Below are 15,934 nucleotides of genomic sequence, written 5' to 3' on the forward strand. Positions count from 1 at the left end.
ACTCAAAAGGGAACCCATCCTCATTTGGGCAACAGCAGACAACATGACTATAACATTAACAGTCCTAACATAAAATCAGCTTCGTTGATGCTATAAACCCCCCACCAACGGAAACCCGAGTGCAAAACCGTTCACAACAACCGCAGTCCCAAAGTCAGCAAGTCAACTGCAGTCCTCAAGTCAGCATGATAAACTCCAGTTGCTCCAGCTATTCAGTGCAGTTTAATTCAATTTAATTTCACTTTTTTTTTAAATTTCAAACGTTGTATCATGGACTACATTGTTGGTCCGTTAGTCCCTACTTCTAAGATAAATTGTTAAAGACTACCAAAACCTAGCCAAATACTCTCCTTCTCTCTCCATGTCAATCACAGCACTAGTTAATCGTGGGCATCTGTGAACTTATGTATGTGGAAGAGGGTAGATAGCACTTTCTTCTGTGTGTGTTACACGGCCCTGGGTAGCATGGGGATTAGATTAGATTAGATTAAACTTTATTGATCCCTTTGGGAGGGTTCCCTCAGAGAAATTAAGATTCCAGCAGCATCATTACAGATAAACAGAGAAAAGAAATAGAGGAAAACTTCTAGATAAATTAAAATAAATTAAGTATTTACATATACAAATATAAAAAGAATAAGATATGGGGAAGAGAGGAGGAGGGAAGAGGGAGGAGGAGGAAAAATTAAAAAAAGGGAGGGGGAAGGAGAGATATTGCACTTTATATTGCACATTGTCCGGTATTGCTTATTGTTAGGCTAGGCTACTGCTCCTTCCCGTCCTCTGTCCTCCTGTTACCCCCCCCCCCCCCCCCCCCCCCCCCCCAGAGAGGAGTTGTACAGTCTGACGGCGTGAGGGACAAAGGAGTTTTTGAGTCTGTTCATCCTGCACTTGGGAAGGAGCATTCTGTCACTGAACAGATTCCTCTGGTTGCTGATGACGGTGTGCAGAGGGTGACTGGCATCGTCTATGATGTTCAATAGTTTGTCCATAGACCTCTTCTCTGCCACCATCACCAGAGAGTCCAGCTTCATGCCGACCACAGAGCCGGCCCGCCTGATCAGTTTGTCCAGCCTGGATGTGTCCTTCTTGGATGTGCTGCCCCCCCAGCACACCACAGTGTAAAACAGGACACTGGCGACCACGGACTGATAGAACATCCACAGGAGTTTCCTCCAGATGTTAAAGGACCGCAGCCTCCTCAGGAAGTACAGCCTGCTCTGTCCCTTCCTGTATAAGTGATTGGTGTTGTAAGTCCAGTCCAGCTTGCTGTCCAGCCACAGCCCGAGGTACTTGTAGGAATCCACAGCCTCCACCTCGACTCCCTCGATCAGAACTGGTCGTGACCTTGGTCTGGACCTCCCAAAGTCAATGACCAGCTCCTTGGTCTTCGAGGTGTTGAGCTGCAGATGGTTCCTGTTGCACCACACAGCAAAGTTTGAAAAGATGTAGAGGTTAGCTTCACGTATCTCAGAGAAAACATGTTTGCACCTCCCCTGGGTGGAAGTTGTCATGTGATGGGGAGAGTTAATTACACTGCAACATCGCTATAACGAACTCCTTAAGGGGCATCCAAATAGTTCGTTATACTGAAAGTTCATAAGACTGAAATGGGCCCATTTGTCACACCAAACACTCATGGTATATGTGAAATTTTAGGTACATTATCCTCATCACGAATTTCTCCTTCTGAGTCACGATCGCAGTTCATTGACTGAGTTAAAGGATCACGAACGGAGGTGATGATTTCTTAGTCTGTTATAGAAATGACGGAGGTTACCAGTGTATCGTTGTCAATGCCCACCCACTGATTTGCTATGTTTTCTACATCTTCACCGTTCAGTTAATTCATGTGTTGCAAATCACTGGTGATGTCATTTGTGTTATGCTGTGGGGCTGGGCTGGGGGTTATAAAAACACCACTGGTGGGGGCGTCGTGGCTCAGGTGGTTAAGGCGCCATACCATGAATGCGGGCGACCCGGGTTCGATTCCGGCCCGAGGTCATTTCCCGATCCCTTCCCGTCTCTCTCTCTCCCGCTCATTTCCTGTCCCTACACTGTCCTATCCAATAAAGGTGCAAAAAGCCCAAAAAAATATCTTTAAAAAAAAAAACACCACTGGTACGTTTTAACTAGGTGTTAAGTTTAGCAGTATCAGCAGTCATTTCATCCTTTTTATTGATCCTTTGATCACCATTCTCGATAATTGTTCATGATCAACACCTAAGCAAGGCTCGTTAAGCCTTTGTTTTATGGCATTAGCACGTATTGTTAACTTGACTGTGGACTTGATCATTTATTGTTTGTCTCTGGTGGGAAGAGGCGCGCATGGCTCAGCGTGTCATTTAAGCAGGCAAGTGACGTCTGTAATTGCAGGAAAAGTGTTTATTTACAAACAGGCAGGCAAACAGTTCAAAAACATAAGACAAAGGCAGAGTCATGAAATGGGCAATGGTCAAATGAGGCGCAAACAGAACTGTGGAGGTGAAGAAGAAAGACAGAGTCCAAAATACACAAAACAAAGTCAAAACCAGAAAAGCAATACACAGATACAAGGCTTGGTAATGTGAGACACTAGGTACAGCTAGGACACTATACTTTGCCAAGTCAGGTGTTTAGAGAGTGCTTACAAGTGTGCGCTGTGATTGTGCTATAATCTAGAACAGGTGCATAGCAATTAGTCCTCATGGCACCGTGCACTCTGAGGGCCAATGTGCATGGACGTGACACAGTGATGTTTTTTTGAAGACTCTGACTCATTGTCATTAAAGGCAGGGGACACAAACTTAGTTTGTTATCTGTGAAAGTTCGTAGTAAAAGAGTTCATTATAGTGGGGTTGCAGTGTACTCCTATAGTTGGGAATTGGCGAGACCAATTTTGGGGGAGGGGGAGTTGGGGGGAATGACTGTTACAAAGCACTCACACCAGAGATTTCTTAAATTATATGGTGCTTTACCTTTCTTACCTCTGAAAAAAAGTCTCTTCATCTCCAAGAAAAGTATTTGTGCAGATTCAGAGCTTAATTCACGAATCTTCTTCTATCCTGTGTCTCCATTGGAGAAAAGGGCCATTAGTCTTTTGATGTTTTCCATCCACCCATCCCTGTCATGTGCTTGTCTGGCTATTTTGTTCCATGAATTCCAACCAGGGTGTTTTCTTTCCTTCTCAATGGGACATCTCCATGTCTCTTTTGGTCTTACTCGTTTACCGTCTGGTATCCATCTAAGCACAATAGGGCAGCACGGTGGTGTGTAGCGGTTAGCACTGTCGCCTCACAGCAAGAAGGTTCTGAGTTCGAGCCCAGCAGCCGACGAGGGCCTTTCTGTGCGGAGTTTGCATGTTCTCCCCGTGTCTGCATGGGTTTCCTCCGGGTGCTCCGGTTTCCCCCACAGTTCAAAGACATGCACTTAGGTTAACATGGAGTGGCCTTGGGCCGAAGTGCCCTTGAGCAAGGTACCTAATCCCTAACTGCTCCCCGAGTGCTGTAATATGGCTGCCCACTGCTCTGGGTGTGCGCGCGCGTGTGTTCACTGCTTCAGATGGGTTAAATGCAGAGGATGAACCTCACTGTGCTTGAGTGTGCATGTGACAAATAAAGGTTTTCTTCAAAACTGAAGGGTTCTTGTTGTTTCTGTTGTTATCACTTAGTATGTAGCCGATCCATTTCCACCTTCTTTGTCCTATGATCTGGCTTATATTCACTGTGTTAGTTCTTTGTCTAAGCTCATTTTTGGTTCTAACTGTTGGCCAAATACAAACACCCTGATGAAATTTATGAAAACATCCTATAAAAGTATGTTTCATTAACATTCTTCTCTCTGGTAGTTGCACATACACTACAGATGCAATAGATAGATATCTGTTTGAAAAGTATTCCTTTCAACCTTTAAGTGATTGTTCTATTATACACTTACTTTAATGCCTTTCTGTGTTCCTCTGGTACTGATTTCCCTGGAGGGGCAATATAGCATGTTATGAATCTTTATCCGTGCAAGCATGTTCATATCTGCCTAGTCTTCCCTTGATTTATCAATCGGTTCACAATGTTTGCATTAAATCTGTTCTCTGGCAGTACCTGGTGGAGTGTGACGAAGTGGTGTTGATGAAGGACGGGCAGATTGCGGAGCACGGCACACATGCCCAGCTGATGGCCCAAGGTCGTGACTATGCTACACTTTTCAGCAGTGTACAGCAGGAGGTAGGCTACAGTTCACCACCACCACGCTTGGGGAAAACACCAGGGTCACTCGCTCATGGAGTGCTTCACGTTGCCTTTTGCACAATTCATGAAGTGTGGCCTGCAAGGCTGCTGTTTAACAAATGTTAATTCATTCCTGACGTCTATATTTTATGAGTGCGTTGCTCTATGAATGTAGTCCCTACTGTACAAGACCTTGTCACTATTATATTTAATGACCTAACATTCATCGTTCTAGCTGTCATCATTTGTAGCTCATACCTTGATGCTCTTTCTCAGAACCTGGTGAGGAACAACTTGAAAAACCAGCAGGGGGGCAAGGAGAAGGTCTCTGCGCTGTGCACGTCTGTCATTAGTATGGCAGAAAAGCAGTCCACTGAGAGTACAAGAGGAGGTGAGAGCTGTGGAATCTAACAATAACGTGGTGTGCTTAGCTGACTTTTCAAGGAAGAAATGTGTCACAGATCTCTTCTCCATACTCTTTGATACGCTATTCCACAGACCAGCTCATGCAGGCTGAGGAGAAGGGCCGTGGGGCCATCACCTGGGCCGTCTACGCCACTTACATCAAGGCTGCCGGAGGACCCTTGGCATTTATTATCAGTGTCCTGCTCTTCCTCCTTACCACAGGCAGCATAGCTTTCAGTAACTGGTGGCTGAGCCATTGGATCAAGCAGGGCAGTGGGGTGAGTGAGACTCAGCTGGAAAGCTAATGCTCATAATAGAAAGATTGTAGAAGCCATTATAAAGCCATAACTGCTTCCATCACCCACAGCTAGCAGTGCTCACATTTCAGGGCGAAACATTCCTTTAGTACCTCTTTATAACCCTAAACAAATCTGTGTTTCGCTGCTTGGCAAAAGCAAACATCAGTCCCAGTGCTAATTAGAAATGCCACAATGAACATAATTCTCTCTGAGGAAGAATCAGAGCCCAGATGCTGGTGGCTGCATCTATTTTTGATGCTGCTTTCTGTAAACATGACTGAGTTTGGTGTGTGTGTGTGTGTGTGTGTGTGTGTGTGTGTGTGTGTGTGTGTGTGTGTGTGTGTGTGTTTAGAATGTAACAGTATTACAGGGGAACAAGAGTGTGGTGAGCAGCGGTATGCAACTAAACCCCTACCGTCATTACTACGCCAACATCTACGCCCTGTCCATGGGGGTGACGCTCTTCCTCAAGAGTGTGCGGGGCGTTGTGTTTGTCAAGGTAACACCTCATCTCTGAGTTTACCATCTGGATTTTGTCTCATACCTCACCCTAGTGACAATAGAACAATTCACGCAAACTACAATTTAATGCATTTTGAAAATGTATGTGTATTTGATTTAAGCCTGGGTTTTTTCAACACCATTCAAAAGTATATGAGTAGAAATCAGATGCACCTGATGTGTATCCTGTAAAATAAGCTGACATTACCCAGCTAGCAAGCATTAACAGTAAAGATTATGATGGTTGGGAAATTTGACTAAAACACCCTGCTAGAAAGTCTGCTCATTTTAGCTAACTGACTCGCTTTATTTGTGAAGTCAATGAACATGTATGAACTTGAATTCAAAGTTTTATCAGAAATCCTGTCAGGTTAGCTCGTGCTTGCTAACTGGCTATGTCAGAGAACATTTACAAATTTGACTTCAAAATCCAATCAGAAATCCTGTCAGGTTAGCTCGTGCTTGCTAACTGGCTATGTCAATGAACATTTACAAATTTGACTTCAAAATCCAATCAGAAATCCTGTCAGGTTAGCTTGTGCTTGCTAACTGGCTATGTCAATTTAGCAGTTCCAAATTTTACTTCAAAATCCAATCAGAAATCCTGTCAGGTTAGCTCATGCTTGCTAACTGGCTATGTTAATGAACATTTATGAATTTGACTTCAAAATCTGATCAGAAATCCTGTCAGGTTAGCTCATGCTTGCTAACTGGCTAAAAGGTTAGCTCATGCTTGCTGGTCAATGAAAATTAATAAATTGGACTTCAAAATCTGATCAGAATTCCTGTCAAGTTAGCTCATGATTGCTAACTGGCTAGGTCAATGAACATTTACAAATTTGACTTCAAAATCCGATCAGAAATCCTGTCAGGTTAGCTCATGCTTGCTAACTGGCTATGTTAATGAACATTTATGAATTTGACTTCAAAATCTGATCAGAAATCCTGTCAGGTTAGCTCATGCTTGCTAACTGGCTATGTTAATGAACATTTATGAATTTGACTTCAAAATCTGATCAGAAATCCTGTTAAGTTAGCTCATGATTGCTAACTGGCTAGGTCAATGAACATTTACAAATTTGACTTCAAAATCCAATCAGAAATCCTGTCAGGTTAGCTTGTGCTTGCTAACTGGCTATGTTAATGAACATTTATGAATTTGACTTCAAAATCTGATCAGAAATCCTGTCAGGTTAGCTCATGCTTGCTACCTGGTTATGTCAATGAAAATTAATAAATTGGACTTCAAAATCTGATCAGAATTCCTGTCAAGTTAGCTCATGATTGCTAACTGACTATGTTAATGAACATTTACAAATTTGACTTCAAAATCCAATCAGAAATCCTGTCAGGTTAGCTTGATCATGTTTTCTGAGTGTGTAATGTTAGTAATGATTAATGAACCTTTATGAATTGGACTTTTTGAAGTCCAAAATCAAAAACCCCATCCGGTTAGATCATGAATTGACAAGCATTATTTGTGACTACGAAAAAAATGACAGTCAGGTTACCTTTTGTTTGCTACTTGGCTTACAAAATCTGTAGAAACACTGTACATACAGGATGTGTATATGAATACTAATGTGTACAAATTCTTCCATGCATGGACTCAGACACAACTTTTGTGGTCTACAGTCTACAGATAGAAATGTTGGAATAAATAAATGTTCATAAACGCCACCGCAACCTTCTTGTACCTTCATGTTGTGGACACCGATATGCCAGGATGTCTTAAAGAATGACCAAAAAAAAAAATAGTCCTAGATGTTTTTATTTGTATGAATACACTGAAGTCAGATTTGATGACTCATCCTGTACTCTGATCATAGCTACATACTGCTGGGTATTGCTAGGTTTTTCATTTCAGATCAGATTAGATTAGATTAGATTAGATTAGATTAGATTAGATTAGATTAGATTAGATTAGATTAGATTAAACTTTATTGATCCCTTTGGGAGGGTTCCCTCAGGGAAATTAAGATTCCAGCAGCATCATTACAGGATAATTAAAGAATAGAAAATAGAGAAAAAAACTTCTAGATAAATTAAGTATTTACAAATACAGATATAATTAAAGCCGCTAGCAGCCTTGACGGGCCCTCGCACATGTGGTTCCGCAACCCAGGACATTCCGCCACCCAACAAAACAGTCACATGTCATATATTCATCAAATGTTCAAAGGTGATGTGCATGTTGCAAATGCCATGACTGCTTGACGGATGAGAGATAGACAGACAAAGACTGTGTGTGTGTGTGTGAAAATGTACATTTATATTTATATATGTACAAAACTATACGTGTGTCTCCTCCTTATGTCTATCTCACGCTGTAATCTTAAGTCATCTTAGCTTTCCTGTGTCTGCAGTGTGTGTGTGTGTGTGTGTGTGTGTGTGTGTGTACATGCAGAGTTTTCATATGTCTGCAACAAAATGCACAATGATGGCAGGTCACTAATATATAGATTTAGGCACTGCCTAAAAGCGGAGCTCCCATCTGTTTCTGGGTTGTAGAATTTTCTTATATCCTAGCCAGTCTCTTTTGTTTTATTTCTTTACTGGCTAGCACTGGCCACTAGGCGGCGTGTATGACTGGTAATTACTAACACTGACCACTAGGCGGTGTGTATGACTGGTAATTACTAACACTGGCCACTAGGCGGTGTGTATGACTGGTAATTACTAACACTGGCCACTAGGCGGTGTGTATGACTGGTAATTACTAACACTGACCACTAGGCGGTGTGTATGACTGGTAATTACTAACACTGACCACTAGGCGGTGTGTATGACTGGTAATTACTAACACTGGCCACTAGGCGGTGTGTATGACTGGTAATTACTAACACTGGCCACTAGGCGGTGTGTATGACTGGTAATTACTAACACTGACCACTAGGCGGTGTGTATGACTGGTAATTACTAACACTGACCACTAGGCGGTGTGTATGACTGGTAATTACTAACACTGACCACTAGGCGGTGTGTATGACTGGTAATTACTAACACTGACCACTAGGCGGTGTGTATGACTGGTAATTACTAACACTGACCACTAGGCGGTGTGTATGACTGGTAATTACTAACACTGACCACTAGGCGGTGTGTATGACTGGTAATTACTAACACTGACCACTAGGCGGTGTGTATGACTGGTAATTACTAACACTGGCCACTAGGCGGTGTGTATGACTGGTAATTACTAACACTGACCACTAGGCGGTGTGTATGACTGGTGGTACACGGACAAACCACAAAAAATTGACTTGATGGGTTTACAATTTTTTCTTAGGTATGGTGCTCCGCTATTATTGTGTGTGTGTGTGTCTAGTTTGTCTGTTTGTCTAGTCTGTTTGCCTAGTCACACCTCTGGAAAAAAATTTCAGAGCAATCCGTTCATTACTTTTTCCGTAATGTTGCTAACAGACAAACCAACAAACAAACAAACCAACGCTACCGAAAACCATACCTTGGCGGAGGTAACAAACCTGCTACAAGCTCGTCAAAAACCTGTTTGACAAGCTACGTCAGCTCAGAATTTTCCAAAAATAAAACTCGCTTTCGCTGTGAACACTGTCGTTATCGCTATCCATACTGTAACATTAATGCTATTACACTGAGAAATGCAAAAATAAATGTTGACAAAAAATTGCTACTATGTTGGTGGTTGTTGTGAACAAGTGAGTCGCCAAAGGTCTGTAACCGGGGTCCGGATCATAGGATTCCAGACCGCTCACAAGCCAATCAGAGTGCAAGATTTGATGGAAACCAGACCGCAAAAAAAAAAAAAAAAAGGAATTATGTGGTCAACCAAAAAGTGTTTTAGGTTCTTCAGACTTTAGATCCTTCAAAGTAGCCACCATTTACCTTGATGACGCTGTGCACACTATTGGCATTATATTAACTAGCTTCATGAGGTAGTCACTGGGAATTCTTTTCAATTAACAGGTGTGCCTCATCAAAAGTTAATTAGTGGACTCGTTTCTTGCTTTCTTAATGCATTTGAGATCAAACAGCCCTATTCCACAACTGTAGTCATCCATATTATGTCAAGAACCACTCAACTAACTAAAGAGAAACAACATCGATCATTACTTTAAGACATGAAGTGCCTTTTAGTTAATAAAAATAAAGAAAAACTATTGAATTAGAAGGTGTGTCCAAACTTTTGACTGGTACTGTCCCTGCCTGCTGGGGAACTGCGTTTTGGTCTTGACCAAACCAGACTGTGTACTGTCTAGCCTGGGGTTAGCCGTTGGAGTTTTCCATCCATCCATTATCTATAGCCACTTATCCTGTACAGGGTCTCAGGCAAGCTGGAGCCTATCCCAACTGACTATGGGCAAGAGGCGGGGTACACCCTGGACAAGTCACCACAGGGCTGACACAGAAACAAACCACCATTCACACCTACGGTCAATTTAGAGCCACCAATTAGCCTAACTGCATGTCTTTGGACTGTGGGGGAAACCCACGCAGATATGGGGAGAACATACAAACTCCATACAGAAAGGCTCTCACCGGCCGCTGGGCTCGAACCCAGGAGCTTCTTGCTGTGAGGTTACAGTGCTAACCACTATACCACCATGCCGCCCCCATTGGAGTTTTATTTTTCTCTATTTGATTGTACTTTGTCAGTTCATTTGTACGGTTGGTTTGTTTCCTTGGCTGTTTGATGAGTATTTGTACCTCTAAAGTCAGGTATAAGAAGCTCAGCACTTCTTATACCTGACTTTTGCACTTGTTTTGTATATATATATATATATATATATATATATATATATATATATATATAATTTTTCTCAGTCGATATAGGGTCAGTTGGGTTAAACAGGAAGAGGAAGAATCCATCCATCCATTTTGGCTCATCACGACAGTGGTGTGGCTGCTCTGACAGCTTCAGCCATCAAAGTTTCTAGGGAACATTACAGTAGTGGTTTCCTATTGCCTTCTACTGGAGGCTTTCTCCTCTCAACCATTCACACACACTCACACCTACAGACAATTTAGAGCCACCAATTAGCCAAATCTGCATGTCTTTGGACTGTGGGGGAAACCGGAGCATCCAGACGAAACCCACGCGGACACGGGGAGAACATGCAAACTCCACACAGAAAGGCCTCTGTAAACCGCTGGGCTCGAACCCAGAACCTTCTTGCTGTGAGGTGACAGTGCTAACCACTACACCACCCAGGAAGAATAAAGTGACGAAATTATTCATAACTAATTCTAAGTGCAGTTTGCGCCTTAATTAACATTGTGATGCAAACTGAGAACATCATATGTTCACAGAACATTCAATAATTAATCAAATACATCAGTCACGGAAACTTGCAGTAATTTTTTAAATCTTACATTCTATGACAATTTGACAGATGTTTTTAGGATAAATATGCAGGTGATTATAGAAAATCGTACGCTCGGATTGGTTAAGAAATTCAGACTATTTCTCGATAATCAGCTTGAACAACTCGGCAAAATGGTGCCCAATCATTTCGTCACTGTAAGTGAGGAAGAATTACAAATTGTGAAAGAAAATGCTGTTCCTAAAAGCACTAAAGATGCTTTGAAGTTTGGTCTAAAACTATTCAAAGGTAAGGTGGAATTGTGATTTACTTTATCTGTTTCAAAACAAAGTATTTTATGTGAGTCGGCATAAATAAGTGACAAGTCCGCGCCGCACCTTTATTACATTTGTATGCTGCTTTTGAGGTTCGAAATAAATGATTGGGGGTTTTTTTTATATATATTTTTTATTTTTTAATATAAATCACCTGTGTATTTATACTAAAACAATTATCCACCTCAGGCTCAGTGAATATTGGTGAATAATAACCGAGACTAAGTGGACTCGCTTCACCTTGAGGAAATAATTGTTAAATATCACAGTCTCCCAAAGCCCTGGTTATGAAGCTTCAATCTATAGCACAGGTTGATCTGTTCTTCTTAAATGTTCAGAGGTGGGTCATGTTGTGTGGTACACCGATACCACAATGACTCTTAGGTTGTGTCACTGCGGGATCAATAAACCTTTAAACACAAATTTATATTCCCCAGTTTAAAGAAAATCATTACCAGGGGTCTTGTGTCCTGTTTTCCTTCTGCGGTTTAATAAGGGTTCATTGCTCCACTGACATGGCCTTTGCTAATTGGCCTGCTTTCTCATTTTATCTGCTGTGTGTCTTCTAGGGTCCCCCCGCCCCCCCGCTCTGTAATTGAAATTGTCTGCAGGCTAAATCCATTTATCTGTCCACTACAGTGGCTCTCAATAGGAAAGGGACTGTGTGTGCGTGCGTGCGTGTGTTACATCGCTCTGGGTGCCTTGCACTAGGGAGCTTATGGACAGCTGATGTTCTTTTGAATCCATGTGCCACTAATGTTCATTAATTGCTGAGTTATGGGAATGAAAATATTTAGGGTGGGGATTTTTTATAACGGTGAAAAAAATCTCTAAATTGTCGAAAGGTCTTTGCTGATTTTTTTTAATGGATCCATGTTATATAAGAACTTATATATATAAAGAGAACCCAGTTAAACAAATGAGACAAAAATATTATACTTGGTCATTTATTTATTGAGAAAAATGATCCAATATTACATATCTGTGCGTGCCAAAAGTATGTGAACCTCTAGGATTAGCAGTTAATTTGAAGGTGAAATTAGAGTCAGGTGTTTTCAATCAATGGGATGACAATCAGGTGTGAGTGGGCACCCTGTTTTATTTAAAGAACAGGGATCTATCAAAGTCTGATCTTCACAACACACGTTTGTGGAAGTGTATCATGGCACGAACAAAGAAGATTTCTGAGGACCTCAGAAAAAGTGTTGTTGATGCTCATCAGGCTGGAAAAGGTTACAAAACCATCTCTAAGGAGTTTGGACTCCACCAATCCACAGTCAGACAGATTGTGTACAAATGGAGGAAATTCAAGACCATTGTTACCCTCCCCAGGAGTAGTTGATCAACAAAGATCACTCCAAGAGCAAGGCGTGTAATAGTCGGCGAGGTCACAAAGGACCCCAGGGTAACTTCTAAGCAACTGAAGGCCTCTCTCACATTGGCTAATGTTAATGTTCATGAGTCCACCATCAGGAGAACACTGAACAACAATGGTGTGCATGGCAGAGTTGCAAGGAGAAAGCCACTGCTCCAAAAAGAATATTGCTGCTCATCTGAAGTTTGCTAAAGATGATGTGTACAAGCCAGAAGGCTATTGGAAAAATGTTTTGTGGATGGATGAGACCAAAATAGAACTTTTTGGTTTAAATGAGAAGCATTACGTTTGGAGAAAGGAAAACACTGCATTCCAGCATAAGAATCTTATCCCATCTGTGAAACATAGTGGTGGTAGTATCATGGTTTGGGCCTGTTTTTCCTGCATGTGGGCCAAGACGGCTTGCCATCATTGATGGAACATTGAATTCTGAATTATACCAGCGAATTCTAAAGGAAAATGTCAGGACATCTGTCCATGAACTGAATCTCAAGAGAAGGTGGGTCATGCAGCAAGACAACGGCCCTAAGCACACAAGTCGTTCTACCAAAGAATGGTTAAAGAAGAATAAAGTGAATGTTTTGGAATGGCCAAATCAAAGTCCTGACCTTAATCCAATGGAAATGTTGTGGAAGGACCTGAAGCGAGCAGTTCATGTGAGGAAACCCACCAACATCCCAGAGTTGAAGCTGTTCTGTACGGAGGAACGGGCTAAAATTCCTCCAAGCCGGTGTGCAGGACTGATCAACAGTTACCGCAAACGTTTAGTTGCAGTTATTGCTGCACAAGGGGGTCACACCAGATACTGAAAGCAAAGGTTCACATACTTTTGCCACTCACAGATATGTAATATTGGATCATTTTCCTCAATAAATAAATGACCAAGTATGATATTTTTGTCTCATTTGTTTAACTGGGTTCTCTTTATCTACTTTTAGGACTTGTGTGAAAATCTGATGATGTTTTAGGTCATATTTATGCAGAAATATAGAAAATTCTTAAGGTTTCACAAACTTTCGGCTTACTCTGATTTGCTTGACACTTCCAAAATAATATTTCATCCCTCCATACACTGGAAAAAACAACAAATGGCTTCTTTCAAGTAAGTTCAGCATGGCATGTATTAGATTGTGTACATCGCTGTACAAATCACGAGAATTCTGGGATTTTGCTGAGCCCCTGCTGAGCTTCTATTTCTTTGTGCCCTGGTGCTTTTCACAAGTCTTTTCTCCCTTTCCTGCATGTTTTTCATCCTCTTGCTTGCACTGTGGATTTGTTAACATTTGCACGATGAAAGGTTGCATTTTAATAATTAATACGTCTTTGTGTGCTGCAGTGTACCTTGCGGGCAGCCTCAGCTCTACACGATAAGCTGTTTAAGACTCTCCTCCTCAGCCCAATGCGTTTCTTTGATACGACTCCCCTAGGACGCATCCTGACTCGTTTCTCCAAAGACGTGGATGAAGGTTAGTGTGAGAATTCCCCGCCCAGCCGTTTTCTCCTGTCAGCTCGATAAAGATGTTTTATGGTGATTTTCTCACTCTCGTTGCAGTGGATGTGCGCCTGCCAATTCAGCTGGAGTTGCTGCTGCAGAACATGACATTGGTGCTCTTCTGTCTAGGAGTAGTGAGCGCTGTTTTCCCATGGTTCCTGTTCTCCATCATCCCACTTGCAGCCTTTTTCTACATCATCAATCGTATCTCCAGGTTAGATCTCCATGGTTTATACATACTGTATGTAATTTAAGCTTGGACCTTGAACTTTCTTCGTTCCGTTGTTAAAGACGATTTTGAGTTCAGACCTCGACTGAGTGCTCAGGAAAGTGATTATGGAACTGTAGTAGACCAAACCACCATGACAGCACGAGCACCCTGAGAAATGTGTGGGTTGTATCCCAATACTCTTCATGCATTCTTGATTCCTTGATCCTACGTCGCTCAAGACATGACCCTGAGGCCTGCTATGTTTAAGAAGATATCAATTCTTTAAATGCGTACAGAGGTATCAAGGCTTCTCGATCAAGGATACACAGGAGCTTCCTGCATAGACGTTTTATTTTATCGCATCTTGTGCAATATGCACACTGAACAAATCCTCCACCTTCTGGAAAATAATATGATAAACAGAAGAAGCACAAACACAGAATTAGTGTGTGTAATAAAGTTTTCAGTGATGTTTAGTCACTGAGTAATCATACCACCTTGTGTATCAGTAAGTGAAGTTACATTATATCAGGACTAATGCCTCAGGAAGCAAGGATGTTTTAATTCACAAACATGATTACATATGATTTTTCATGTGCTTTTTCCCCTTTGCGTTCTGTCCTCACATTTTCAGAGTGAGGAATTGAAATGAGACCATCAATGATGGCGTCGCTCACTCTGGCCCAAATTTGGGTAGAGGCTGTATGGACCATTGGTACCCCTACCTTCGTGCCAGAAAGAATCAAAATCGGTGAAGAATTGAGGGAAAAGTAGCGATTTGTGTGGAAACTACTCGTTAGGGCTTAATTACTCCGTATCTTCAGTATTAATTGCAATTATGCAAATTTGGATAGACGCTGGGAGGCACGGTGGTGTAATGGTTAGCGCTGTCGCCTCACAGCAAGAGGGTCCGGGTTCGAGCCCCGTGGCCGGCGAGGGCCTTTCTGTGCGGAGTTTGCATGTTCTCCCCGTGTCCGCGTGGGTTTCCTCCGGGTGCTCCGGTTTCCCCCACAGTCCAAAGACATGCAGGTTAGGTTAACTGGTGACTCTAAATTGACCGTAGGTGTGAATGTGAGTGTGAATGGTTGTCTGTGTCTATGTGTCAGCCCTGCGATGACCTGGCGACTTGTCCAGGGTGTACCCCGCCTTTCGCCCGTAGTCAGCTGGGATAGGCTCCAGCTTGCCTGCGACCCTGTAGAAGGATAAAGCGGCTAGAGTGAGATGAGATGAGATGAGATGGATAGACGCTATATGCACCCCAGGCAGACCTACCTTCCTGCCAGAAAGAATAAAAATCGGTGAAGAATTGAGAGAGAAACGATTTTCGTGAAATGTGGACGACATCCGATAGATGACGGATGATGGACAACACGTGCTGGTATAAGCTCATTGTCTGTTGGCCGGATGAGCTAACAATGAAGTGCAATTGAAGAAATTAAGCTCCAAGGGAATGTATAGGAAATTAACTTGGGCTTTTCAGTTCAGCAAGTCCATTTCTTCACCCACAACTGGTTGAAAAGTCACCTTGAACTTGTCATGTATGAAAGTAAAAGGGTTATTGCATCATAAAATGTGAGAAACAATCAGATTCCAGTATGCAAATTATTCATGTGTAGTGTCTGAGGTGTTTCTAATTTGCATAAGCACAAGCAAATGATACCAAAATGTTTGTCAAGCAAATGAAACCATAATTCTATGGAAAAGAAAAGAAATCTCTTGCACATCAGTTATTATAAAGGAATTATTTTTCCCCCTCCTTTGGATTTTGTTGATTTATTACTGTTATTAGTTATTTTGGTGCTGAGGATAATATAGGTGACGAATGGAAAATG

General features: G+C 42.0%; 1 protein-coding gene across 1 annotated transcript in view; it reads left to right on the forward strand.

Annotated features, from left to right (window-relative positions):
- The window catches only part of wu:fb13g09 (ATP-binding cassette sub-family C member 5), a 100,672-nt gene that overhangs the window by 53,860 nt on the left and 30,878 nt on the right, over positions 1-15,934 (forward strand). The window contains exons 15-20 of the mRNA XM_060915212.1: positions 4,074-4,199; positions 4,479-4,593; positions 4,701-4,885; positions 5,259-5,405; positions 13,736-13,865; positions 13,952-14,105. Coding sequence (XP_060771195.1) covers positions 4,074-4,199; positions 4,479-4,593; positions 4,701-4,885; positions 5,259-5,405; positions 13,736-13,865; positions 13,952-14,105 — 857 coding nt within the window. The remainder of the gene's footprint in view (positions 1-4,073; positions 4,200-4,478; positions 4,594-4,700; positions 4,886-5,258; positions 5,406-13,735; positions 13,866-13,951; positions 14,106-15,934) is intronic.

The sequence above is a fragment of the Neoarius graeffei genome, chromosome 2 (genome assembly GCF_027579695.1).
Source record: "Neoarius graeffei isolate fNeoGra1 chromosome 2, fNeoGra1.pri, whole genome shotgun sequence".
In the NCBI taxonomy this organism is placed as follows: domain Eukaryota; kingdom Metazoa; phylum Chordata; class Actinopteri; order Siluriformes; family Ariidae; genus Neoarius; species Neoarius graeffei.